This window comes from Coturnix japonica, chromosome 5 (assembly GCF_054131305.1).
Source record: "Coturnix japonica strain WE chromosome 5, WE-NBRP24, whole genome shotgun sequence".
Lineage (NCBI taxonomy): Eukaryota > Metazoa > Chordata > Aves > Galliformes > Phasianidae > Coturnix > Coturnix japonica.
Window position 1 is genome coordinate 7,356,537 of NC_140667.1, and position 21,236 is coordinate 7,377,772.

At 39.1% G+C, this 21,236-nt stretch overlaps 1 protein-coding gene across 49 annotated transcripts in view; it reads right to left on the reverse strand.

Annotated features, from left to right (window-relative positions):
* Nucleotides 1–21,035, reverse strand: part of CD44 (CD44 molecule (IN blood group)) — a 56,864-nt gene extending 35,829 nt beyond the window's left edge. For all 49 annotated transcript variants that reach the window (XM_085548167.1, XM_085548153.1, XM_015863575.3 and 46 more), the window contains exons 1-2: nt 20,876–21,035; nt 344–509 (exon numbers count right to left, since the gene is read on the reverse strand). In XM_085548167.1, the coding sequence (XP_085404293.1) occupies nt 344–509; nt 20,876–20,942 (233 nt within the window). In that variant the 5' untranslated portion in view covers nt 20,943–21,035. The remainder of the gene's footprint in view (nt 1–343; nt 510–20,875) is intronic.
* Nucleotides 21,036–21,236: the final 201 nt, after the last annotated feature.

Sequence of the window (21,236 nt, forward strand, 5' to 3'; positions counted from 1 at the left end):
ACAAATATTTTATATGTAATTTTTTACCAATTAGCCAGTGACACAGTATGATCTTATCTCAACATCATACCTAAGGGCTTGTTATGCTCTCAATATTCTATTATCTTTATATTTTATCTGTAGGAGTTCATTATTTCTTCAAGACAGTAGGTAAAAAAGAATATGCAGTCAAAGTCTTATGTATTATAGGACAAATGCAGAAAGATCGTTTGCTCATCACATAACATAAGTTACTTCAGGAATGACATGGCCATCTAAATAGCAACTATATGAAAACAACAGTATTATTACACTATGGATGGCCTTGTCTTAATATATAATTTTTCCCCTAAAATTTCTTTACCTGCACGTTTCAAATCCAAGTTCATGAGCTCTTTCAAATTGCTCCAGTGTTGCCAAGGTACTATTGAGAGCTCTACAGAGCTCAATTGCTTCAGTTCGTGTGAGACTGTAGCGACCATTTTTCTCCACGTGAAACACTCCTCCATATCTGCAACTTACATTGAATTCTGTGATTGAAAGAAAATTACAAATTATTGGATTGATGCTTCACTGAAGACCTGAAATCAATTTTCAAGTATAGTGCTTCCAATGCAAGCCAGCAGCAAACAGCAGCTAACAATTCATTTAGAAAGAGATCTAGCATTTTACATTAAATCACCTTCTCCATATTTTCCTTTTTTGGGCTCAGACACATGGCAAGCTTTACAAAAAAAAAAAAAAAACCAACCAAAAATGCTAGTCCACCAATACAGCATGTTTTATCATCAACAATAACAATGCAGAAGATACAAATATGATAATAAGATACAAATCAACTAATATTCAAACATATTTGAAAACATGTTTCAAAGCAGAATTGTTTCAAGATGAAATTATAGCATAATCAGAACCTTTATAATCATACAGCTTCATACTTAGCCCATTGTGGCCCTGTTAAAGCCAAGAGATTGCACTGGGATCTACCTGATATGAAATCAAAGAGAGCTGCACAGACATTCTGAACTAGAACAACATCATGCTGTTAAATACTCCCCAGAAAGCAAGCTTTAGGCTCTTCTTATTCTGCCAGCAGACAAGAGAAACCTTGGACACATATAATGTATGAGGACACATGAACCAACTTCTTGCTCCTCGTTCCTCAGTTTTGACAGCATTTCCCTTCATTTTAGAAGATTTTCTCATGCTACAGTCTGTACTCACTCTTGAATACAAACATGTTACTGTCAGTCCATGTTAGAATTTCAATATATACTCCAGTAAGTTTCTTTAGTAATAAAAAGTGTATTAGGTGGATTTTAAATAACACTATGCAAGTTTGCACATGAATATCTTTAGAAGGCAAGCAGTATGAGAATAAAAATAATTAATAAATGCACAAAAGTATCAAAGTGATACTTTTTGGTGCCAAAGCTCTATTGTGCAACTCATTTCTCAGCCTTCACCCTAAATAAGCAGTACATGCAAAGCCTACAATAGGGGAGCACCTCATTCAAGCCACTACAGACAATGAATGAAAGGCAATAGGATTGGAGGCACTGAGGAGATCACCATCCGCTCCTTCCTGATGGAAAGATGCTGCCTGCACAAGTGCAACAGCTGAAGAGTGAAAAGACCATATAAACAGAGCAAAGTCTGTGCCTGAGTAAAATGAGAGGAAATATGAACATCTGTTTATTGTCCTTTTAAAAAATAAAATAAAATAAATTTATTTTAGCAAATACTGTGAAGAATTAAAAATAATAATAATAACTTGGATATAGAAAACATGGAAAGATCAGGATGCTTCAAAGCAACATGAAATAACTTTGTTCCTGCCCCACCTTTCCCTCAAGAGAAAAGCGTGGTAGGAACTCCAGACTAGAATGACAACTGCAGAGCATGCTTAATAGGAGTAGGCTGATATTTCTAACAGATAGAAGAGTATGAATCATTTTTATCTTAATCACAATGGGAGTTCCACGTGCAAGAAGAGGAAAAATGGACCAGCCACCTCCAATTACAAAAATGGGGTGTCTGCTCCATCTATTTGAAACAGAAGATGCCATACAACAGCTGCTTTCCCAAAACATCTCAAATACAATTCATGCAATTTTTCACTGACATATTCTATGTGAACAACCAGCAACTTTCCTAACAAAATTTTTGCTTGATGGTCTATCTTTGTCTAAAGCTAAGATGTGAAAGCAAATGATAGTAATCAAGATGTACACTCTTTCTTCCCTCGCTTTTGTTCACTGGCAAACTTCACGAGCATAAAATCGATACAGGCTACGTAACATCTTCTTGTTTACGGTTATTAATAGTTTTAATAACTTGCAATCAAAAAATACCAAGGCGGCACACATTTTAGTTTTACCAAATGTCTGCAAGTCTAACATGCTTTCTCAAAATGTCTTTTTTGGCACATGTTTTCTTCCAGAGAAGAACAGTTTTATTAAACTTTCTTTGATGACAGCTATGTAATGAGAGGTTTTTTAAGGCAAGAGTGAGGAGCTGGTACAGAAGGAAGAGGACCCTAACAAATGTACTTTTTTTTTTCTCTGGAAGACTTTATATTTCACAAGACTGAGTTTCCCAGCCTGAGGAGAAACCAGTAGATTAACATAAAATGACAGTCTCAGCAACAGAGACCTCAGCACCACAAGCTCAAAAGCCAGCAATACAATGTGCCTGTAAGTCACAAATGTACTCAACAGGCATTTATTCTGTAGATGCCAACAGATGATTTCTTATGACAGTGTGACTAAGAGCTACTCTGAGCAGAAGGTTGTGGCTCATGGCTTCAACTGTGTGATGAAGCTGCTCTCACAGCTGCCGCCTGAGTGACTTTTGTTTCCAAATGTTCCTGATTTAAAACCTGACATTATATGGGAAGTTGTCTAAGGAGCAGCTATACTAAGCACAAATGACTCAGGTGGATCTTCTCTTTATATTTCCCTTTGTGCTTTTCTCTCTCCTGTAGAACAAGATGGGTTCCTTATTAAATAATTATACTCTGAGGAGTCCTAGATAATATTGCATTTTGAGGCCATATCACAAATTGGTATTAGTTAATCAGAAGTCACAAATTCAATGATTTTGGAACTAGGGTTTTTTGGAACATCAACATTTCTTCCATCAAATTTAGTTTCATATCTGAAGAACTTCTGCTACTAAGGCAGATATCCACATCCCCTTGTTTTGAATTGCATTTGAATCCTGCATCTGATAATAGATTTGCTGAAACATTAAGTGAAGTTCGCTTTTGTTTAAAGGGAATTTGATTCAGTTATCATCAAACTTCAGTCTATTTATGGCTTTTAAACATTATAATATAGGTGCTGTTACCACCCAGAAATCCAGTCACAATTGGAGTCACATTTTAAGGCAGACAGTTCCCTAACCTCTAACTGCTGAGGATAAACAGGTTTACTTACACAAACAAGCTTAAAAGAACTACTTGTAGGGTACAGCTCTGCACGTCTGTTTTCCATGGAAATGCTGAGCTTGGCCCAACAGTGTACATCCTGCACACCAGGACACTTCTGGGAAGCACCAGGCGCAGTGCACGTGTGCTGAACATCTGCACTGCGGAAGGACAGAGGCTCCCAGGAAGCTGTATCCATGCAGTGTATGAGATCACGTGGCTGGCCAGGAAACACCAGGGACACATGTAGCAATCTCATTTGCAAAACTGGTTTTGAGGCCATTCTCTTAGTTGGCACTGTGCCCTAAAAGTTCTTATTTTGACTATATCTTCTAAACCTGCTATTAGAAGTGTCTGAAACACTTATGCAGTACTGGCATTTCTGTTTTTGAAGTGGTGAGTGTGAAAAAAGGATAACAGTGACGCCCAAAACTCACATAATGTTTTATAGTCTCGACACACTGCATAAATCCAGCATCTTCTCTGTGAAGGCAGTAATTTCCACATTTTAAATATGGCAAAACACAGATGCAGAGCACACTGACCAGAACTACGCAGTTAGCCAGAGAACCTGGAAATCAAACTCCAGAGTTCTTACATTATGGCTCCACACTGCGTGCCAAACTGTTACTGATCCCCTCACCACATACAAAGCTTTAAAGGAGCTGATTCAGAGTGCATTCAGAGCAGAATCACAGTCAGCACCCAAACCTTCCCTGCTATCCCTTCCTATAGCATGACAGTCTTCGAGGGCTGACAGACCATGATCTGTCCACGACATCCACATGATTTGCTGCTGCCGAAAGACAACATTGCTTAATAACAGCTCTTAAGAAAGGAAAACGGACTAAACATGCCTGAATCGTCATGATCATTAATCTCATCCAGACCATGAGACTTGGGTGACTCAACCCAAAGTCATGGAATGCCCTTAAGCTTGCACTAAATTTTATAAGCATGGAAAACATTAACACAAGTCATTTCTCCCTTCCTTTCTTGCAACTTCTGGTAGATGGTTCATGCACTGAACCAATGAAACCTAGTGGTTTCATTCTCAGGAAGGGTGATGTCTCATATATATATATATATGTATGTATATATGTATATATATATACATAAAGGTTTTTTAACCACTGCAGAGATTCATCAAAGAAAATGAAGTGGAAGACTTGTGAAAATCTTGTTCCACTTTACAGAAAACCTGTAGAAGAACATCAGGTTGTTAATAGATTTCTTGGTAAAACCACTGTATGCATCATTACATGGCAACAACAAGGAAATGTTAGTACACTGTTCTCAGGGGGATTTTCCTCTTTGGTTTGTGGTTCAAGATAATTGACTGGCCACCATGATGTGATAAACTGGTTCTGAAACAGGGACAGAACTAGGCTATTAAGGTTGCAGACAATGTCATTCTCTGTTTGCTTATGTTGCTTTTACTCTTAGCTTATAAGAGATCTGTTCTAAGTTTCTTAGGCTGATTTCAGGCTCTAGGCAGATATAAATGGGTAAATGTTTCCTTATAATCATAGATTATTTAATTGTATAGATTATTTAATGTTGTACTGATGCTTCTGAAAAGGATCAACATTCTTTCTACTGGTAACTACACTATTAATATTAGTGCCTGTTTTAATGCTGATAATGAATAAGATAAAAGTGCCATTTTGTAAACATCAAAATCCTTTTAAAAGAAGCTCCTGGTAATTAATCTTCCCCTCAAAGCAAATCTAGAAAATGGATGATAGAAATCCTAAGATCTGTATAGGCGTGAATGAGACAGATCTCGGTTTTAGGTTCAGATCTATCTCCAGTTAGTGTTTGCTTTTTAAATGTTAATTGGGAAAGCTACTTACTGGCTAAATCATAATGCTGAATACAAAACTCATGTGGGATGAGTTCATGAAACATTTCTGAAGCCACGACATTCTGTCTGCAGAAATACTAAGAAAGCACAACTACCATCATTTTGGCACCTGTGAGAACTTGAACACACAAAAATATTGTTCAGCGATCAGCAAATACATCACTATACATGCTGGCCTGAATGACTTGATTATTTGCTGATTATTCCACCATTTCTTTAGAGTATTCTGTTAGTAAATCCATTCACTAAACCAACTCACAGCCTAGGCAACTGTAAGAGAATGCAGAAGCTTCCACCTTGATGTCAGAAGTTGGACTACAGCCCAGGTCAGTACTGCTGGAAACCACTGGATAGCTGTTCATTTGGTTATGTAAAATGATTCATTAGTCCCAGCCCCATTCACTAATAGACACGTGTCGACATCGTTAAAACACACCTACACCTGAATCCCTCAGGGCTTGATGGGGAAAGGAAAGTTGTACTGGGAAAATATGACTCTAAACTGGCATGACTACATGCTGACAAAAAATTTAGAAGTCAAATTCTGCAGAATCCACGTGAGTTAAGCAAGAATGTTTGTGTGAGGTTGTAGAGCTTTACCATCACAACAAAAAAGTGCCAGGGATCAAGCGATTTGTTTGTCATGTAGAGTGGATGGGTGATGTTTTTATTTTCTCCCAGTTGTGATTCTTGCTCTTCTAGTCCCCATTCTCTACAGAAAGCAGAGAAAAAAACCTAGACATAAGCCACCTACATCATATGCAAGACCTCTCCAAATAATGGCTGGCACAAGGTGAAAGTAATTTACAGATTCTTGGGAGTTGGCAGATGAAACACTTTCCTTGGTGTCCTGCCAAGTTGTGAAACTTAAAGTGATTTACAAGAAATATATTTCCAGATACAGTGGTAATCAACCATATCTTCTGTTTTCTAAGTATTCCTTGTGGATACATAAAGCTCAGTGATCCTTGTGGGTCCCTTCCAGCTTGAGATATTCTGTGAATCTGTGAAAAGTTTTGTTTTTTGGTTTAAATCTCTCTCATTTTGAAACAATTAGTTTGCATAAACTAAGATGAAAGCAAAACGATTTCAAAGAATCATTAATTTAATTGCTACTGGGTTTCAATATAAGTTGACAGATTAAGGAACCCAGTCCAACATTTCCATCTAGAATTAATTCTGATTTCTTATTTTTATTTCAGTTTGGCATAGGAAATTCATAGAATATCTCCAGGTGGAAGGGACCCATAAGGATCATCAAGCCTAACTCCCAGCTCAGCTGCTCCTCATACACCTTGCCCTCCAGACCATCCCTTATCTTCATAGCCCTCCTTTGCATGCCATAACTTATTCAGACTTCAGTCAGTGCTATCTAACAGACATTTCTGAATCCTGAATATTTTCATGAGAGAAAAAAATCACAGCTGCATCTCTAACAGATTGCTAATATTCAGAAAGAAAACCTCTGCACAGCTGGTTTTTTAAAGGCAGCAAAGTCCAAGAACACACTTGAAAAGGAATTACCTGCATGCTGTGAGGGCTGCCTGCTGTAAATAGAAACAGCATTTTCTTAATAGCTGGGTGTGGTGACAAGAAAGTGAAGATGCCTCCATAGATTCAGAGCTATAAAATCAGACCTTTCTTTGAAGTTATGCCAAAGCTGTTCTTACTATGCAGTTATATTTGGGAACGTAGTAATTTTGGCTGAAAAGGCAAATAAGATTGTAGCTTCCTTACATCCCTGTTTATAGTTAACTACGTAAAAAACCATGACTTAGCCATGCCTACCCTATGAGCCAAGTGGACTCAGGTTAGCCTCTGAAATGAAAGTACTAAGGAGAAAGATGGGGCAGGGATACGGACAACAGAAACCAAAGGGTGAGCTGCAGTAGGATGACCTCCTTTCTCTACCAAATATTAATAAGTTCCCTCATGTTTCTGCACTACTTCAGTCAGTGCCCACTCAAAAAAGCATGTAAAACAGAGCTCAAGTTCTTGGCTTCCCTTTAAGTTGTTCTTCTGTCTATTTATACCTATGGGCCACCAAAATCACTGTCTATTTGTTTGCTGATATATAGAGATCGTTGGTATCTTGATAGTTTCCCTGACTACCAATTAACCTTCATAAAGTAGGGGAGTGAGAGTGGAATGGCACTATTATTAAATAAAGCATTCAGAATACAAGTACAATAAATATGTTTAGTTCCTCAGGATTTGCTGCAGAAAGAAAGTTTGCTAATGCATCTTCCAAACTTGCTTCATCTCCTTGGCAACAGTTGCTCTGATAAACATCCTGACTGAGCCTATACAGTGTCATCACTTACGATAAACTTCCTTGCTGCTGACATTAATATTATGCTTTTTGCAACAGCTTTACCCAGCAGTGGGTTGAAAGCCTTCAGATTCCATTAGAACATGGTACAGCTGTGTAACACCTCTTTGGAAAAATTGCAGGCAGTGAAATCATAGTCTTGGAATTAGACAGTTATCAGATATGCCCCCCTGGATATGATGAAAACATGATCATCGTTGTCATACCAGCAGTGCTTCAGGCTGTACAATAAGCAGTCTAACCCCAAAGGCTGAATAACAAGGACTGCAAAGTGAATCAGTTGGGACTGGTTCCACGCAATCCAGGTGAAGAAATGAGCAGGAAATGAAAGCCGGTGATTAATAGTTGGAGTCTGAACTTCATTTTTTTTTACTGAAAGCAAATTGTTATGTCATTTGGGATAAAAGCAGGGGAAAAGCTGTGTTGCTCCACAGACAGATACTAAGCCTGGAGCTGAAAGTGCCTTATGCTCTGTCATTTACCTGCTGGTATATTGCAGATACACCAATTCATTACTCTTTGCGTTCGTTTGCAACTAACCTCCCTAACAAAACAGTTTGAGATTGACTGATAAAGAACAATGTAAGAGCAAAGAACTCTTACATTGTTATTTTACCGTGTCCTTACAAGTTTTACAGTCAGCCTCCATCTAAGCTTTGAGAAGTCACAGGAAGCCTGATTATAGTTCTGTGGTTATTTAGATAAAGGATTCATACAAAATCAGACATAAGATCAACAACACCAATTAAGTGGTAGATTTTAAACTATCAACTTGCAGCACACTAGTTAACAAAAAATAGCAGTAGGGAGTTGAGCATACTAGTCACCCAGTATTTAAAAAACTCTGATTTCTTGGTATGTTCTGAACTTTAAAGGTATATATAAAAAATCCCCTGTGAAAACCTCTAAAAAATATTCCCAGCATTTTTATAAGTTCATTACAGAAAAGCAATCAATGATCCAAACTGAAAAGAAGAAAAAAAAGACAATGAATAAAAAGTAGAATATCACTGCCTTGAACAAGGCCCCTTCATAAGGAAACATTGGGTAACCGAACCTCAAGAATCTTTTTAAAAGCTCTGAAAGCTAGCCAGATAATGTAAAGATAATATTAGCCTGGTAGAAAAGTTGAAAGGAACAAGGCTTCTTAGAATCAGCATTACAAAGTAAGCTGTCAAAGGACAAACAGGAGTCCTTGTCAGTTTGTAACCAGCATTCAGCTTCCTCACAATGCAAACTCATATGCACTTTCTTTCACATCCCCTCTCAAATGTTTCAGAAAAGCTTGAAAAAACACCCAATATTTTTTTTTAAACTAAGTTTCTTGTATGAATTTGCAAGGAAACACCTTACAAAATAATAGCACAATTTTAAACAGTTAACGAGGGTACCTAGTTCTTAAATGCGTATCGATTGAAATATTGTCCAGTAATCCATTTGACTTGACCAAGACCTCACTGGTGACTCAAAGTGGAGCACTGAAATCTACAATCTAACAGATATTTCAATGTCTCACAACAGATCTAGATTCCTCGGATTAAAAATACAGATGCAACTTTTGTACACAGCTTTGAAGTTAGAAACATGAGTAAAACACTATTATTGAATACTTGTGATTTTCATACACACACAAACACACACACACAAACGAAAAAGTTAATGAGATTTGGTAATATCTTCATTCCCAAAGCACTTATGCTTGTGTTATTTTGGAATAACTACTGTCCTAACAAACTATTGGATGAATCTGTGACCAGCCACTTACACAGCCCAGTTAACTGCTGAATGATAATTAAATCATGAACAAAAACTGAAGAAAGCTACTTATTTGAATCAAAGATTGGCAATAACATCTTTGTAAGTATGCCGATCCCAGTGTGAGTCTCTCTGTAAAAACACAAGAGGAACCAGGCCAAGAGAGGGATGGCAACCACAGCACTTTTAGGATCATTGCAAAGTATACAACAAAATACTGAAAAAAAATAAAAATGAAACTTGTGAAATGCATATCCCAGACACATCTCCTGAAAACTGTGCAATTTAACTACAGAAGTATTAGGACAGACAGTGAAATAGCCCAAATTTGTCATTGGCAGAAATATTTGGTTTGTGATCATCCATATATACTCAAACAAAAAGCCAGCTTTGAAAATGATCACTTTCTATAAGTATGTGCAATTATTAACACAATCATCTTAATCAAATCCCATCTGGATTCTATGCAAGTCAATGGAAATGTTAAAGGCACTTAAATCAGTACAGTCTCCTTGCAATGGATGAGAACAGTGTCACACCCACTACTCCCTCCTTTTTTCCAATACCTCAAGGGCTGGAATCGCAAAGCCTGTAACAAAAATACCTGGGCCAGCAGGCAGCTTCCACTGGAACTTTTGGTGGCATAATGTTTCCATTTGCTGAATGCCACGTGACTCTACACATCCGTACAGCAGTTTTAAGAATCTTGAGATTTATACCAAAAATATCAACTTGCAAGAAATTTTCATGAGATGCATACAGGTTGTTTGTATGACAAGTTAGATGTTCAGCTCAATTTCCTAATAACCCTTACAGTTCTAGTCTCGAATCTTTGAATAAATGTTTTAGGAACAAGTTATTTCTATTTTTTGCAATTACCTGTGGGATGTACACAAATTTGTCGTTACTGCAAATACAGGGAAAATGGCAAAATGCCTCATATGTCTGTCCTAAATTATTATTTTCCCCAAATATATTTCATAGGAGGCAGTAAGGTTTCCTGTGCATGAGGGAAGAATGGGAAAGAAGTCCTGGCAGCATAGACTCGATATTTTGTGATTTCCAACAGTACACTAAATCCTACATGCGTTTAGGTATGTACACTACTGTTTGAAGACTATAGTCCTCAAATAGTGGATCACTGTTGCCTTCCTGAATTGAAGCCAGTGATTTTGCTGCAGCGTTCACAGCTCCTAATGATTTTCTATTTTAATGAAATATATCTGGATTTTATGAAAAGATTCAAAATTATATCAACATTTCAATAGCAAATGATGAAGTGACTGACCCCAATTCATGTGCTGTAAGTTTCCCGAGACTGCAAATTAGTAAGAAATCTGATTCACTTTGAGCAAAAGTAAATTCAAATAGCAAACCAGGCGTTCTTCATAAGTAGAAAAGCCTGAATAGGTATTTTTGGAAGGAAAATGATTACATTCTAGAAGGAAAAAAAACAAGCCTAATACATTAGACAAAGTAAACTACTGATCTTCTGTGATTCCCCTCATGATGAGTAGGTGCAAAAGTATGAGATGGATCGAGAACAAAAAGCCTACATCAGACCCTGAGAACAAAAGCATGAAAATGCCATCACACACTAGCAAAAAACAGAAGTAAAAAGTTCTTTAGAGAAAGCAGATATAGCTCTTAGAAACAGCAGAAGTAGCTGATGCAGACTGGGAACAGTTTTTAAGATGATCTACTATCAGTCATTGTATATAGAGTTTCTAAGAGTCTTGAACAGTCTGCAAGTGTCTTAAGCACACCATACAAACCAACTTCTGAAATTCTGCTCATTCATCTGACTCTTAAAACTATTTGTTCTGAAAGAATGGGAGATACTGGGTGCTTAGAAATCCCCTTGAGGTACCGATCTAGTAAATTAAAAAGCAAAAGATAGGCTTACATGGGACATGAACATGTTGCTATAGCTAAGATCATGGATATATTTGCATGAAATCGGGGTTTGTTAATAAAAGGTGTTAATATGTTGTTGTGCAATTGCTGCACCTGAATTTCCTGTGAGTCAACAAGATTGTGACTTGTACTGATATAGAGATATGGCCAGAGCACTGAGTATGAGCAACAAAGTTGGTAAAGTGTCTGACTGATAGGGTCAATAAACTTGGTTAAGGTCTGCAAACAATGGCTTATAAAGCGCTTCATGAATTAGGAAAATACTTATCTCTTAGTCATAGAGAAACACAAACACACGCAGGAATATTTTCTCATGTGGATTGTCCAACAAGGACTGTGTAGCTAGGAGAAGACTACTGAGCAGTCAGTAACTGAGGAGTTTCCTATTTTAAGATGCCAGCTTTCCAGAAATGCTCCAGTCCTCTACTCTTGTAAATTTCTGCAAGTAGAATTTTACACAAGGACTTTTCCCTTATAATAAAAAATGCTTTTTTCAGTTGAAATAATCTCGTATAGGAAATCATGAAATCCAAGCAAAAGGGAAAAAACAAACAAACAAAAAAAAAACCCAACCACATTTATCTTGTGATGGATCGCCATTATTTTGCTTTCTCTCTATTTCCCCACACAGAAGGCGGGGGCAACACCACTAACTTGCTAAGCCCTACAAAAAAGGTTAGATTTTCTCGTCTGCAATCAGCGTATTTGTCTACTCACTAATATTCTGTTAATAGACTGCTTATTCTGTTGATATATACTCAGATATCAATTTCTGTGGTGACTTAAACACATTCAGCCTTGTTCCAGCAGTGCTGTTTACACTGACAAAATGCATCAGATGAGACAGCTGACTTCTCCAGACCAAATGTTGTAACATTTACATGAATTCCATGTAATGCAGGAAAGAGAATGACTACAGAACTAAATTTCGTCAGAGACATCTCCTCTTTCTAAAGTGGTAAATTGAGAAAGTGTAAACATTTGAGTTCTCTTTCAAGAAAAACCCAAGTTCTTCTTTTGCAGTATCAGAGAGAATCCAACAAGTGTCAAAAGGAAGGAGAACATTTCAGACACATGTTCATGTCCAATTCAAATGTTAAATATAATATAGCATGAGTTCAGAAGAGAGCATTGCATTTTGAGGATGCATTTCTGTAACAATAGATTTTGTCAGCACTTTTATAGGTTATTAATGTACATAACCCTTGTTGAGCTCAAAACTTTCAACACTGTGGCTATTCTATATTTCTTAATAGGATTGTGACAACATAGAAGCAACAAAAGTAAGATTGTCCATATTTTGTTTTGAAGGGTAACCAAGTCAAGTAAAGAATTTTTTGAGCTTTTCCTCTTTTGCTCAGCAAAGGAAGGTCACTAAGAAATTCATTCACGTGCACATGTGAAATTTCCCATAAAAATGCCACTGATCCATAAGGGCACTGTCATCCCAGTCTTGCATTTCTCTGCAGACAATACATTTTTTACTCTTTTCCAGCTCATCATGGCATTGAACACCACTGGCATATATACACATAACAGGTTTTCTTAGGAAATGTAGAACAAGAAAAACACCAACGCCAGAATCGTGAACCACTTGTCATATGAACTGCTTAGACACAAATATACTCTCAGCAAAGGGTTAATAGAAAATACATTCAGATGCAGTCATTCATCCCAATAGCATCTAAGTCCCTGGATGTGCCTCCTCATGGAGGAGAACTGGACAATCAACCTTTTCTCCAATTCTCAGAAACTCACATAGACAGAAAATGCTACCTAATCCTTATGCCTAAACATAACGGTGCTGGTCTTAGCCTTCTACTTTGCTCTGTTTCTCTGTCTTAAAAGCCAGTTAATGCTGTGCTTTGTTCAGGATGAACACCAGCTGCATCATTACTAGATAATGTGTGAGACTTGGCAGGCCAAGGAGAGGTGGATAACATAAAACTGAACTACCCAGATCACTTCCCATCCAACAAGCGGACAGGAAATACAGCCATAAGAAAAAAGAATGCATGGGACTGATCTAATGGAAATATTAGGAGACACAGAAGTCATATACATCCTGAGAAAAGCTCTGCAACCTTTTACACCAGAGCAGTGAGCAAATGGATTCAGGCTTTTCCGAGCCTGAAAAGCCACAAAAGCAGGAAAGAAACTTCTCTCTAGTTAGTTACCGTGGGAAGGTGCCTCACAAGCTCACTGTGCCTGCCTATTACAGCTGTACATACAAGGCCTTCAATGAGCCTTCACTTGAAGAGCTTGGTCTCCACATTCCCTTTTGCCCGAGAACAACTTTGCTGCTGAGTAACAGTTCTAGTGGATTAAATAGATCTATTCCTTTATCACAGACACAGACTGATAAGAGTCCAAGTTTATTGGACTGCTTCAGCCAAATAGTACAGACAGATGGATAAATGGGAAATAGGTGAGAGAAACAGGCATTTTTGTTCAAAAGATGGTATGTAAATCTAAAAGATACCCCTGGTTACCAACTGGATACATACAGTTGCTGCACAGGAGCACTTAAATTCTCCACATCTATAGCTTTTTGGCTATATGGCATTCTGGCACAGCAACCAGATGGCCCACCTTCAGGTTAAGGGCACTTGGTCTATTCTTGGGTCATTCCCTATCCTGCAAAGTCATTTTGAGTCTCTTGACACTCAGCTTTCCCAGAGTATCAAGCCTTTGTGCATAAACACCCCTACGATCTCAAGAACAGAAACGGTACTTATCACTACAAAGTTTTCACCTTGAACAGGAAAGAAACATGGAAAGATTTAATATATCATCCTTCTGTTAATTATTAAATCAATTTTAAAGTTCTTTAATCTAAATAAGTGTTCAGTTTGACAGCAGGACAAAAGATTTAGTTAAGTTCTCATTTGCCAAATGGCTTCAAACATCCCTTATCAGAAAAGTATCAGTCCTGAATAGAAACTTTTAAAGAAAACGATGCATTGTGTAGGTTGTGGTCTAACAGGAAACAAACGTTATTGCAGTGAAAATAACTGCCAGTCTCCAGTGTGTGTATGGTTAACGTACACACGAGTAAATAGGACAGAACCATCAGATGGATGGAGAAAGTTTTACCTGATTTTAATGAGACTGTTTCTGGAGAAAATGATTTGAACACTGAATAAAATTATTTAATTTCTATGTTTTGAATGTTCCTATATGTCAAACTTATGCATAAGCAATAAGGAACAGAAAACAAAAGAGTACATTTATAAATCTGGAGGCACACTAACAAAAGAGGCATTTTCTCTACACTTACATGGCTGAAAACAATGGAAATGAGAAAGGGTATGAATGGAGGACACCTAATCAGGCAAGAGAAGGAAGAACAGGGAAGCGAGTGAAAGCAAACCGTGAAATGAGCTCAGGCCTCGCCCTTGGTTTCTTCATTATTAATGAATCATGTTCCTTTATAATGGGTAAAACTACTTTCCCTTGAGGCTCTGCAGTTAACCATTCCATGGTCCCCATACAGGAGCTCAACCAGTGCTCTCGGATGGAGGCGTGAGGCCGAGCTGCCCCGCACAGCCAAACTGCACCACCACCATCATCACATTCCCCACATGGGGCCCACCTGCCTGCAGGATGGCAAAGGGCAGGTGAGGGACTGACCACTGCCATCACAACAGTTCCTAAGTTGAACTACTGTGCTCACATGCTGCAGAAGGTGCAGCTGCCAGCTTCCTAGGCCTGCTCTGAGCAGGTACATGTGCTCTGCCTGCTCTTTGAATAGGCTCAAGCTGCATGGCAGTGGTAGGTGTGATACAGTCCCAAGCTGCTGCACCAGCCCAGCAGCAAGATGCATTCTCTCAGAACGGCTGCCAGTTTGCTGGCGGTGCAGCCCCCAAGCTGGCTGGAGGCCTGTGTGTTGCCTGACCCAGCTCGCTCGCTCTGCCCCAGGGGTGCTGGCTGGCCACCGACCACGCGCTCAGCGCCAGTTCACCTCTTGCTTCTGCATGGGAATGCTGTGGGGAGCTATTCATCACCTCTGCCCACACACACCACACCCTGCTGCTTTACAGACACCTATCCATTAACAAAAATAACAATAAAAAAGCCCCCTAGGGAAATATACTTCTGAGAACCCGTTTCACCATGAGCCTTGCTAACTCACTGTCCCTGTGAGACAACTATAATCAACCAAAGCTACGCAACAACAGATTTTTCAGTATTATATGTTATGTCAAGGACAGCTTCTTATTTACAAAAGTAGGTATCTGCTAAAATAGGCATTATCTGCTTAGCTGATGATGGCTGGCTCATGCCCTCTCCCTTGTCAGCTGCCTGCCTGTGCCTCTCTTTTGCAGCCATCTCACGTTGCTGTTGGGACAGGATCATTAGCAGAGACAGCAGCGGAAGTTTTAACACAGCTGCTGCATGTCTGAGGTTGCTTCATTTTTTTTTTCCCTTTGTGCCAACACATAGCACAGTCTGTTAGAGCTTCCAGCCACTGAATCATGTTCAGTCACCAGTAGAAGGAAAGGAAGAATAAAAAAGCAAAGCAATGTATTTTTCAAACTGCAAACATTGCTAAAATGTAGGTCTCTGTGATTTTTACTTTGAATTGGTGTTGCTTCTTGAGTCTACCTGCTGGTAATTGCTAAAGTTTGATTACTCCATTTATTTGTTTTCTTCATTTTTTTCCCCAGCGAGAATTGAAGGTTATTGTACTGAAATAAGACTGCTGTACTATAAAACACAGCCAGTGTTGTCTTATACAGGAACTGGAAAGTCCCAGATCGAGTGCATACAAAAGGGAATTCAATTACATGTTTAATTGTATGCACAGACTCCAAAAATGACAGCAGGTTTCTTTAGGCAGCAAACAGTTGCAGAGGCTTGAACTTTAAGTTGCAATTAGCTGAACTTTCTATCTGACTGAGAGGATTCTCCAAGGAAAATCCCTCTCTTCTCTGCTGGCTGCTGTTGCACATCGCTGCCTCCAGATTCATTCATGTACCGGGCTTCTGCACTGTGCCTTGGGCGGGGTGGGTCCCAGAGAGGGATGAAAATCACCGCCAGCTGCTGCTGATATTACTGTTAATGCCGCCGTTGAGAGCCCTGTGATTTCACGGGAAGGAAGCTGATAAACATGCCGGGTTGAAACAATTTTCTCTGCCACCCCTATTAGCAGCAGCCATAATGGTCACTGATAATTACACTGTCTGATGGCTGTAAGCCTGGCTTTGAAATGATTATTACCTGCCTTGGAGTGACAGACAACAGTGCTCGTGAATTTCTGAAACCGTCTGGAAAATGGCAGAGGCTGCTCCAAACTGGCTCTCCTTGCCAGATGCCAGCACACCACAGAGAATGGTCCAAGCCACCAGATACACCACTAAAAGTAGGCTGTAGGTGTGGGCTTTACTCGGTACCAACCACAACATGTTTAGCAGAGAGGTACAGGTGAGGATACTAACCTTGGTCTTGTTTGTCTCACTTTGCTCACTTTCTACTTGAAGTCCAAAATTCTGTAGTCTAAAAACTCAATTCAGGTACAAACTCCAAATTTGATTAATATGTGCTCTTGGTTATCATTTGATGCTTATATGCCATATTTTGAACAGCATGACTTATTGCAGTACACAGTTGTATTCTTTTCAGAGAAGGCAAGACTACCGCAATTGGTCATGGTAATTTCACCACTATCCTCTCTGTGAGCTAACCATATACATTCAGAGTTAATCCTGAGAAAACCATTCCAGAGAACAGTTCACCTGCATGGGATTCTCTTTCAAAGAAACATCAGTGTTTTTTGTAAATAATGTAATATATGTTATGTGAGGTTGAAAATCCCCTTACTTTATCCTAGCACATGCTAGTTAGTGTCAGAACAGAAATACAGGGCAAGAAGATGAGAAAGCCAGTGTGGAAGCTTTGTTACACTGCATCTGGAATTACCCCAAACGTCTAAGTGCTTGGGCACAGTTTTCCTTTCCTTTCCTTTTTAGGGAACACTGCATCATTTTTTCCCCTGCTTCTCTATGACATATTCTGCTACCAGTCAACTGCACTCAGAACTAAACTTATCCTTTTATCAAAGCAAAAACACAGTTACCACAGGACTTCTACTCCATATTCTTACCCAGAAGCATGATCACCAACATCCAAACTGTCCTTTTAAGGCATTTATCCAATCTCTTTATCTAATCACTTCTTAAAAACAGTATCTCTTAGCAACCTATTTTCAAACCTAATTACCGCCACTGTCTATCTGCTCCCTCTGAATACCACCTTTTCTTTGGCAAGAGCATTGCCATATCTTATTGTTTATCCTTTTCTCTTTAATTAACACACATTGCACAGATTTCACCTGTATATTTTTCTCTGCCATACTAAAAGTACAGATTTTACCTTTTCTAACTTTTCACACATCTACATACTCCATTCCTGTTACATATTAACTTGATTTATTACTAGTTTCTTATTTTTCCCTGTTCCTTACAGTTGGTTTCTAAATTAGTGGAAATCTTTGCAGAGGTTTACATTACTTTCCTGTCTGGATACTTACCAGTTTTTTTCTCTAAATTAAAATTCTTCAAGACTTCATGATGTCTATATAACCAGTTTTTGTTGTTTCATGAATCCACTGTGCATGCTTGCATTACCATGCAAGCATCACTTTGAGATCCTCACTTTTCCTCACTGTATTCTTCTGCTTTTTTCCACATTCTTTCATTTGAAATGCTTTTGCTGCTGTCCATTAATAAAAACATAACTATTATTTATTTATTTATTTATTTTCACTCCTGTATGAGATTCTCTTCTACACTATCAAGTATTTTACCAGCAATGAGCTCATGCTTAACTCTCTTGTTTATACTTGTCTATCAGCATCTGAGGACATCTCATCCTGCTAGCACATTCTTGCTGCAGTAGAACCTCATGCATGTTTAGGTACTAGATAAATAACCACAGTATTTGTACAGCCTTCAAGTCCTGGCCCATGAAAGTCATGGGAACAGTTCTGGAAAGAAAGACACGCCAGGTATGGGGGAAAGTTTCATTTCATCTTGGCTTGAGCTACCAGTGGTTTTAAAAGCATTTTGTTAAAGAAGTTCTCCCTCACTTGTACGATGCTATCTTCTCTCATTAAGCCTTTCTCTTCCTGTTTTCAAGGTAATGGTTCTGCGTTGTGGTGAACACCGGGAACTAATGAAGGAACAAATATTTCTCCAAAGATTGCAAGACAATCTTGTGCCATGGTTTGCTGGCTCTTTGTGTGAGAGCAGTTCAAGGGCAGATATATAACTTTTCCATTAAACAATGATGGAAGTCAAAATGAATTTCATTGAAGTTTCTTTGCAGGTTTGGGAGAATAGCCAGCACACACACATAAGTGAATAAAAAGCATAAGGAAACACAATGAACTTCTTTAATCTGCTTTATTTGCAGATTGACATGAGATATGTAAGCTAAAGGGCAGACAGGTCCCTTCTCCTGTGACTGACTGATAACTAGAGGATTCCTTTCTCAGAGCCCTGTCCTGCTACTCTGGCACCTCTCGGGTGCCAACAGAGAACCCCTCCCTCCACTGGTAGAGCCATTCTTTTCCTCTGCACTTCATCTTTGCTCCTACTTCTGTTTCAGCTTCTTCTAGTTTAGGGTTCAAAATTCTACAATTCACTTCTTGTTAATCAAGGAAAACCATGAGAGAAACACTTTTACAAGTACAACATGTCCACGGGGGAATATCTTACCCCAGAGCTGTTATTAATGAATCTGTCTGCAGCTACACTCTCTTGTCCTGTGAAATGTGGCAAACTCATCGGACAACAGAATTCATATCAATACCACGAGTACACCTCCCTCACATAGCAGTGACAGAATGGTCACAACAGCACTGAACTCAGGATGAATCAGGTTTTCTGTACCTCATCTTTCCTTTAGCAGTCATGCTAACAGTAAGCCCATGATGTTTCCTTTTTTACCCAGTGCCAACAGTGTAATCAACAGCTATGACCAGTATCCTGTGATGCACAGCGAAGTCATTGGTTTAAAAAAAGAAAATCAAACAACCATTAACTGCCGTTTTGAAGTCATTACTGACTACAAAGTCATGCTGGAATGCACCACATACCAACTAAAATATATTGTAGCTATAATCTAATACCTCGCTAAGCCATTAAAGAAACTTCCCCGTGGGGCATACATGAAGTCTGACATACTTTTTGCAACTACGCTGAAGAGTAGACGGTGAGGTTTTCTTCTATGCCTCACTGCAAAATTGCATGACTCCCTGAGCCAGTACAGACTCCACTTTTTCAGGACATTCTTAGTAGCTCATAAAAGGAGAAATCAGTTGAGCAAGCAGTAATAACAACATTGTGATTCGCATGCAGCATACAGACTTGGAGTAAGCCAAAGTCTGTCTTGGATATTCCTCTTGCACAGTCCTCCTGTCCTTTCTCTGCAGACTCTATCTATATACCTGATTTTAGCAAGCACATTTTGGAATGATGGGCAGACAGTTTATAGGAGGGAGAGCAAGGAAGGTTCTCCAGCTATCCCAGACGCGCCGGGAACTGTTCACTCTGACACACCCATTCACAGCCTGGCAGCACTGCCACCATTACAGAATTATTCACTGCTGCTCAAACAGATGATATATATATACGTACCATATGCACAAACACAGACCGTGGGTGACAATGGCAATGAAAAATGTACTTTGTTAGATTTCTAGAACTGATGAGTAGAAAAAATAATGTAGAAGGATAATTGTTGCCCTGACCACAAAGTGCCTCCAGGCAGTTGCTGTCATAGTGAGAGTCTGTTAAAAGCATGGCCATTTGCCTCGGACACTGCTGAGCCTGCACCACATCAAATTTATAGAGCATTTTGCTGTTCCGGACCACAGCTATTATTTTTTTTTCTCTATATTAACATTTCATTTATAAATACAAATGCATGAAGCAGACAATCAAGCCACAGAACACAGACTGATACAGACTCAATTCGGCAGGCACTTCTGATGCCCTTTGTTCCAAACTCTCACCAGTCAGCCCCAAGGAAACCTTAAGAAGTAAGAAACAGGCATGCTTAGTAGAAAAGCTCTGCAAATTTCAATCACACAGATCACTGCAGTTGTGCTTCTGTTCAACAGGCTGTGTCCAAACGCAGACTGCGTTAGCTGTTAGTTCAGCCTCCTGAGCTCAGGAATACAGTTACTGTATGCTGGGGGGGGGGGGGGGGGTTCCCTTGCCTCAGCCTCCAAGAGTGCTGGGAGAGCAAACCAAGTGTATAACAGCAGTCACATTGCTGAATGCAGATTTGCCAGTACTATTCTAGATTCCCGAGTGTACTACTGCTCTTAATTTAAACTTTAATGCTCTATCACTCCCTTTTTATGGATCTGGAATTATCATTTACAAGCAGTACACAGCTTTCCCTGGCTGCACAGAGCAGCACAGCCCAGGTTACAGTTCCAAAGCATCTCTGATAACTTCTGCAAGTAACAGTTTATATAAAGACACATGCAAGAAAGCTGTTAGCTATACACAGCAGAACCCCTGCTGTTTTAAGCACGAACTTATCAGCAACCATAAAAAGCTTCATTCATAAAAATACTTACGTGTCTCTGTTAGACAAAGCTTCAGCAAGCATAATCCAAAAGCTGCCCATAAGTAGAAGTTGGCCATTGTTTCCTCAGAACTGCTTTGCAAAAAAAAAAACCCAGATCCTCGCAAGCTGCAGAAGGAAGAAAAGCCCCGGCGCCTGTTAAGCCTGCAGTCAATGAGTCTGAAGTTTGCTGCACTTTTTATTCTGATTCAAAGGAACTGAAGTAATGACATAACTGGGAGGGGGAGCTCCATCAAAAGTCACACCCATATTGCAACAAAAGTTACGGAGTGGGGCAGGGGGGGCCGCTGGGGGCCCTGAGTTCTGACTAAGCAGCCACACGAGTTTTAAAGAGGCGCTAAGCCTTCTCACAC